At 46.9% G+C, this 7,901-nt stretch overlaps 1 protein-coding gene across 1 annotated transcript; it reads right to left on the minus strand.

Annotated features, from left to right (window-relative positions):
* Positions 1 to 3,971: 3,971 nt before the first annotated feature.
* On the minus strand, positions 3,972 to 4,919 carry LOC100091953 (putative olfactory receptor 52P1). The gene has a single exon (XM_007664251.1). It carries the CDS (start codon positions 4,917 to 4,919, stop codon positions 3,972 to 3,974), a length of 948 nt encoding a protein of 315 aa, XP_007662441.1.
* Between the last annotated feature and the right edge of the window lie 2,982 nt (positions 4,920 to 7,901).

Here is a 7,901-nt window from a genome sequence, read left to right on the forward strand (position 1 = left end):
ACCTCTGGACTGTAGCCCAGCTAGACCATAAGCTCCTGGAGGGCAGGGACCAAGTATTGTACTCTCACAAGCACTTAGTACAGTACTGTGCTGGAAGTAAGGACTCAAGTACCAGCAGCACGGAATAATGGATAGAGCTTGGGCCAGGGAGTCAGAAGGTCACGGGTTCTAATCTTGACTCCACCACTTGTCTGCTGTGGGACCTTGAGCGAGTCATGTCACTTCTCTGTGCCTCAGTTGCTTCATCCATAAAATGGGGATTGAGGTTATGAGCCCCACATGGGACAGGGACTGTGTCCAATCCAATTTGCTTGTATCCAACCCAGTGCTTAGTTCAGTGCCTGGCACCTAGTAAGTGCTTAACAAATACCATTACTATTACCAGTGACTGATTGGAAGCAGCAGGGCTTTGTTTCGACCCCAGAGTTTCCAGAACTGTTGATTTCTGGTCCATGCCCAGCCGGAAAATCAGATTTGGCATGGGGGCAAAATTTCTCAGTAATGTTCATCCAGACATGGGTCCTGGAGGCCTTTGGATAGAAGTGAGTAGGTGGCAGCAGCAGGGCTGTTTTATAAAATCCTTCCGCTTCCAGTGCTCTCTGTCCTCAGGCTAAGGGTGTGTGCCCTGCCCTCCTGCTGGGACTTTTTTTTTAAAAAAAAGTTTGTTAAACACTTACTATGTGACAAACATTGTCCTAGATACTGGGATTGATACAATTTAATCAGGTTGGCTACAGTCCCTGCTCATAGTCTAAGTAGGAGGGAGTAGTGTGGCCCAGTGAATAGAGCACTGGCCTAGGAGTAAGAAGAACTTGGGTTGTAATCTGAGCTCTGCCACCTGTCTGCTGTGTGACCTTGGGCAAAAGACAACTTCTCTGTGTCTCAGCTCCCTTATCTGTAAAATGTGGATTAAGATTTTGAGCCCTGTGTGGGACAAGGACTGTGTGCAACCTCATTAGCTTGTATCTATTACAACTCTTAGTACAATGTCTGGCACATTGTAAGTGCTTTTGACATTTATTGGGCTCCTGCTGAGGTTCCACCTTTCTTATCATAAAAGACATCTCCCCTGACTTCCATAAAGGTCTTCCATGTTGGTCTAAAAGATTGAGAAGCAGCATGGCCTAGAAGCAGCATGGAAAGAATCTGAGTCTGGGAGTCAGAGGATCTGGGTTCTAATCCCTGCTGGCCACTTGCCTACTGGGCGTTCTTGGGCAAGTCACTTAACTTCTCTAATGCCTTGGTTCCCTCATCTGTAAAATGGGGATTAAATACCTGTTCTCCCTCCAATTTAGGCTGAGAGCCTCATGTGGGCCGGGGACTGTGTCTGACCTGATTATTTAATTTTGCATACCAGCTCTTTAATGCAGTGTTTGGCACTGAATGCCAAAATTATTATTAACCTACAGGGCTGAGCTTGGCATGGGAAGAGGAGTTCCCTTGACTTTCTCTCCAATTAGGCTTCTCACTGGGAATGAAGGGCCTCGATTTTCCCATCTGTTGAAGGAGGGAAATGAATCTTGTAACCCCATTTTTGTACACAGGTAGTGAGGTCTGGTTTGCTGTTCAGAAAGCTTTGGAAGGCACTGGGTCTTGAGCAACACAGTGGTCCTGAGATGTAGCCCAACGAGACACAAAACAGAGAAAAGGAGCCCCCGCAGCTTGTGTCTGGGAAAGGGTGGGGTCAGAGGCCACTTGGTCAACTCCATCTGGTCTCTCCCTCACCTCACAAATTAATAATAATAATAATAATGTTGGTATTTGTTAAGCGCTTACTATGTGCCGAGCACTGTTCTAAGCGCTGGGGTAGACATAGAGGGATCAGGTTGTCCCACGTGGGGCTCACAGTCTTAATCCCCATTTTACAGATGAGGGAACTGAGGCACAGAGAAGTTAAGTGACTTGCCCACAGTCACACAGCCGACAAGTGGCAGAGCTGGGATTCGAACTCATGAGCCCTGACTCCAAAGCCCATGCTCTTTCCACTGAGCCTCGCTGCTTCCCAATTATTTGGTCTCTGGTGCAGGCTGATAGTGACAACGGCTTCCAGTGAGTCAACGTGCCAACCCTCTGAGTGGCTGTTTTTCCTGTCTCGATCAGAAGTCTGAGGTTGACATCAGCTGGGATACCGCCAATCACAGGAGAGGAATTGGGCAAGGTGGAGGGCCAGAAAAGAGGGGAAGAAACCTCAGAGACAGAAGGAGAGGGAGACTCCATCAGGTGTGGGAAATAAATGGATTGATGTCTACCAGGAAGGCTGAGAGTCAGCAGGGTGGACTACCAGTGATGAGCCTGTGGATGGTGTGTCTACAGAGAGGCTGCTATGGGAAATATTTCAGTCATCTGGCAGGGCAGTAATCCTTAGGTTTAAGATTGAAACAAGTAGCTGATAAGGAATAGGAGCCTATTCTTGAAACTATTTTAAGAATCTATTGTACAACTATTGTTGCCACTGAAACACCAATATATATTTATAACCCAAGGCAATGCCTGAATGATTAGTATAATACCACAGACTTGTAATGGCAGGGAGGCTGGCAGGGGCTGGGATTTGGCATTCCCCCAAACCTCAGGAGCCAACCTTTATGGGGAAGGACTGGCAAGTTGAATCCCAGTTGCATTCTGTGCCTTCAGAAGGACTAAATTGCGGCGTCATGGGATGTGGCATTAAATCCCTTGGACAACTTCAGTGGGGAGTCACCAGTGTGGAACTGTGGCACACTGCGGCAGTGTCAGTGTGGCTTAGTGGAAAGAGCATGGGCTTGAGAATTAGAGGATGTGGGTTCTAATCCTGCTTCACAACTCGTCTGGTATGTGACCTTGGGCAAATTACTTAACTTCTTTGTGCCTCAGTTACCTCATCTGTAAAATGAGGATTAAGACTGTGAGCCCCACATGGGACACCCTTATTACTGTATTTCTACCCCAGTGCTCAGAACAGTGCTCGGCACATAGTAAGCGCTTAACAAATATGATAATTGTTATCATTATTCAAGAGTGACCTGAATCAGCACCGGTGTTGGCAGTGGCACTTTATTTCACATAACCCCCCTAAATTCTCTCCCTCTCTAGATTGTAAACTCACTGTGGGCAGGGAACACGTCTACCAATTCCATTATATTGTACTCTCCGAAGCTTACTACCGTCTCTGCATACAGTAAGCCCACAATAAACATGATTGATTGATTAATTGATTGATTGACCCCCCCCAGAGGGACTGCAATGATTCTGGCCAGCCTCAAGCTCTGCTTTTAGTTGTGTGGTGTTGTACTAGAGTCTCACCTGAGAGACCGGGGAGGAGGTGGGCAGAAATAGATGGGGTGTGTTTTGGGGACGGTGTAGTCAGGCTTGAGGGGTCAACAGGTGTGATTTCACCTACATCACAGATAGGTCAGTGACTGAGGAGGCTAATGAAAATAGAGTCTGAAAGCCCTCTTTTCCTCTTCTCTTGCTCCCTTCTACGATGCCTTGACCTGCTCCCTTTATTCATCCCCAATCCCAGTCTCACAGCACTTATGTACATATCTGTCATTTATTTATTTATATTACTGTCTGTCTCTCCCTGTAGACTATCAGCTCACTGTGGACAGGGACTGTGTCAGTTTGTTGCTGTATTACACTCTCCCAAGCACTTAGTACAGTGCTCTGCACACAGTAAGAACTCAATAAATGCAATGATGGATTGACTGAGATCTGGGTTCCAGTTCCAGTGCTGCCTCTGATCTGCTGGGTGTGACTTTTAGCAACTCACCTTTTTGGGGTTCAGTTTCCTCATAAGAAAATGGGCAGGCTTTTCCTCACCCTCACCCCTTAACCTCATGGAGATGGACTAAGGACAATGTTGGTCATTGATGTGAACACATTTGGGAATTCTGGAGCCAAAGCCTTCAAGGTATGGGGTCTGGGTCAGAGGGCAGACACAGCCAGTTTTGACCTTCTTTATAGGGGCTGGCTTTTGGTTGTTGGCAAGGTCAAGGGGCTGGCCTCCAGCACTTGTACTTTGCCACCTTGTCCCAGAACTCCTTGGTCTTGACACCATAAATGATGGGGTTCAACATGGGTGGGAACAGGAAGTAGAGGTTGCCTAGGATGGTGTGGACATGAGGAGGGATACCATGGCCAAAGCGATGGGTGAGGAAGGAGAAGAGGCAGGGCGTGTAGGAGGTCAGCATGACACAGACATGCGCGGTGCAGGTGTGGACGGCCTTGTGGTGGGCCTGGTGGGAGGAGAGACGCAGCACTGCCCTCAGGATCAAGGCGTAGGAAGAACCGATGGCCGAAAGGTCCAGGCCCACCACCACCAGGGCAATGGCCAGGCCAAACATCCGGTTAACCCTGGTGTCGACGCACGCCATCTTCACCACGGCCATGTGCTCGCAGTAGGTGTAGGGGATCTCCCTGTGCCCACAGAAGGACATCTTCTGAAGGAGGAGGGGCATGGGGAGGATGAAGAGGGTGGCTCTCACCAGGCTTGCCAGCCCGATCAGGCCAATTCGCCCATTGGAGAGGATGGACGTGTACCTCAGGGGCTGGCAGATGGCAATGTAGCGGTCGAAGGCCATGGTCGTCAAGATGGCTGACTGCAGGGCCGAGATGGAGTGGATGAAGAAGAGCTGGGTGAGGCAGCCCTCAAAACTGATCCTGGTCCAGTTGAACCAGAAGATGCAGAGGACCTTGGGGATGGTGGTGGTGGACATGCCCAGATCGGTGAGCGCCAGCATGGCGACGAGGAGGTACATGGGCTTGTGCAGAGAGCGCTCGGTGCCGATGACAAAGAGGAGGGTGCAGTTCCCCAAGATGGTGGCACAGTACAGGGAGGAGAATGGAATGGAGATCCACACGTGCATGGCTTCAAGCCCAGGAATGCCCTTCAGGATGAAGAATGCGGGCCTGCTCTGAGTCAGGTTGGAGGCAGACATGGTGGAAAATTGGCTAAGGCTCTAATTGACAAGATCACAAATGTCTAAGAAAAAAAGTAGACATAAGTTGCATTTATTAGTAATAATAATAATGGTATTTGTTAAGTGCTTACCATGTGCCAAATACTGTTCTAAGTGCTGGGGTAGATACAAGGTAATCAGGTTGTCCCAAGTAGGTTGTCCACAGCCTCAATCTCCATTTTACAGATGAGGTAACTGAGACACAGAGAAGTAAAGTGATTTGCCCAAAGTCACACGGCTGACAAGTAGCAGAGCCACGTTTAGGACCCACGACCTCTATCTCCCAAGCCTGTATTCTTTCCACTAAGCCAAGTTGTCTCATTCCCTGAGCACCTAGGTTCTCTCCTCTACAGCCCCAGCCCCCACAGCACTTATGCACATATCTTCACACTCAGTTCCTTCCCCTATATAATTTATTTTAATTATTTAGAAAAATTAAATTAATTTATTTAATGCCTCCCTCAGTAGACTCTAAGTTCCTGGAGGGTCATGTCTACAAACTCTATAGTATTGTACTCTCCCACACATTTAATAAAGTGCTGTGCACACAGTAATAGCTCAATTAAATGTCACTGATTGATTAAAAGGCAAGAAAGAGAATAGAATTGTATCAGAGAGTGAGGCAAATGTTTCCACATTTTGGATGGGAACTTGTAAAATGACATCTTTGCTTCCCCATCTTTCTGTCTACTTAGGTTCAGCAAGGTGAAGGTATTATCCAGACAAACTCTCTTCAATCAATCAATAGTTTTTATTGAGCACTTACTTTGTGCTGAGCATCATACTGAGCATTTGGGAGAGTACAATACCACAGAATCAGCAGATGTGATCTCTGCCCATAGTGAGCAGAGAAGCTGTGTGGCCTTGTGACAGAAGGCTCGGGAGTTAGGACGTGGGTTCTAATTCCAGCTCCACTACTTGTGCTGTGTGACATCCCGGCAAGTCACTTATCTTCTCTGTGCCTCAGTTACCTCATCTGTAAAATGGGGATTAAGAACTTTAAGCCCCATGTGGGATAACCTGATTACCTTGTATCTACCTCAGCACTTAGAACAGTGCTTGGCACATAGTAAGTGCTTAACAAATACCATCATTATTATTATTCTTATTCTTATTAGAAAATGAGCTCAACCTATGGTCATCAATCCCTTAACTCCCTGGGAGGAATCAGCAATCCAGAGGAGAGTTGCCTTGGGAAGCCAGGGAACATTGTTGAGGAAATTCTGGCTCCAGAGAGAGGAACAGGGCAGCTTCACATACTCAAAGCCTGAATTCTTAGGGTTCTGGACTTCTCCCTGTCCTGTGTCCAGCAGGTCCACATTCTCCTCTAGACTGTAAACTCCTTGAGGGCAGGGATTATGTCTAATAACTCTGTATAGTGCATTCTACCAAGCGCTTAATACAGTGATCTACACGCAGTGAGCACTCAATAAATATGACCAATTGGTTGCCCTTTCATTTTATAGACTATGCCACATTGGCCCTTCTTCCTTCCCTGGGGCCTCCTCTGTCACCTGGGCATTTTGGGCCCTGGGCTAAATTTCACCCTCCATGCTGCCCTGTGAGCTTCCACCTTTCTTCCTTCAGGACTCTGAAAGCACTGACTCACAGGATTCTCCATGTCACCGCACCAACTCAGCTCAACTCAACTCAAAACCTCAAGGTACTTTTGGTAATCTCTGTTGTTTAGGCATAAACATCTGGTCATAGGGCATGTAGTTCTTTCCAATCTGCTCTCGTCAATTTGCTCTCATCAGTTATTATTGCTATGCCTGTTCCCCTGCAGGGAAACTGAGTCTTGAATGGAAGATGGGTTAGGGTAGTTGCACTTGGGTCTGTGACCTTTGGACATTTGATATTTGCCCCACTATCAACCTCACAGAAGTTATGTACATATATTTAAATTATATATTATATATTATTTCTTTAGATTAATGTCTGTCTCTCCCTCTAGACCATAAACTCTTTGAGGGCAGGAAATGTGCCTGCTAACTCTGTTGTATTATACCCTCCTAAGCACTTAGTACACATAGTATTGATGACACTGAAGTTGTGTCAGTGTTGTAGCTAAACCATCAATGGAGCAGTCTGTATGTTTCATACATTCAGAGCCACGAGATACTCTTTCCTCTCTCTGCTTCTCACTCCCCAGTTGGACAGTGGCATCACACACAAGCTGTTTACCTGCGAAAAGCTGAAGTCTCTGACCTCAGAATAAGATGAGTTGCTGATTTTGATGGGAAGCAAGGAGACTGGCCAGAAAAGTCAGAGGACAGCCATGATATAGGTGGACGGACAAGGGCTTGAGCTGCCTGAAGGAAGGGTCCAGGAGAAGAGAAATTCCTTCATCTCCTTTGGAGAGCTGGTTTCAGACATTTGGATGGCCTGAGGAGGGGAAAAAATCTGCCCCCCCCCAATTATCATTATTATTATCATCATTATTATTACTGTATTTGTTCAGCACTTATTATGTGTTCTAAATCCTGGGATAGCTACAACTTAATCAGGTCAGACCCAGGCCCTGTCTCACATGAAGCACACAGTCCCCTTCCGTATGATGTCTTAGAGAAGTCTGCTTGAGCCTCTGAATCTAGAGGGGCTTCTCCTGGGGAACCCTTGGCCCCCTCACTCCTTGCTCCAGGGTCACTGTGCTTCCTTCCCAAGTTTCCGGGCATGAAGTCAATCATTCAATCAATGGTATTTCTTAAGAGCTTACTCTCTTCAGAGTACTGAACAAAGCATTGGTTACCAAGAGAGTTGATAGACATGATCCCTGCCCTCAAGGAGCTTACAACCTAGAGGGGAAGAAAGACATTAATACAAATTACAGATAGGTGAAGTGACCAAGTTTATTATTATTATTTCAAATTTCTATTCACTTCTGTCCTGCTGCATTCCCCCTGCCCCACTTGGGGCTGCCCCCACCAGTACACCCAGGGACAAAAGCTTCACTTGCTTACA

The sequence above is a fragment of the Ornithorhynchus anatinus genome, chromosome 2 (genome assembly GCF_004115215.2).
Source record: "Ornithorhynchus anatinus isolate Pmale09 chromosome 2, mOrnAna1.pri.v4, whole genome shotgun sequence".
In the NCBI taxonomy this organism is placed as follows: Eukaryota; Metazoa; Chordata; class Mammalia; order Monotremata; family Ornithorhynchidae; genus Ornithorhynchus; species Ornithorhynchus anatinus.

Bases quoted from the DNA above. Each gene is read 5' to 3' on its own strand.
- LOC100091953 (XM_007664251.1), bottom strand. From the start codon at position 4,919: ATGTCTGCCTCCAACCTGACTCAGAGCAGGCCCGCATTCTTCATCCTG.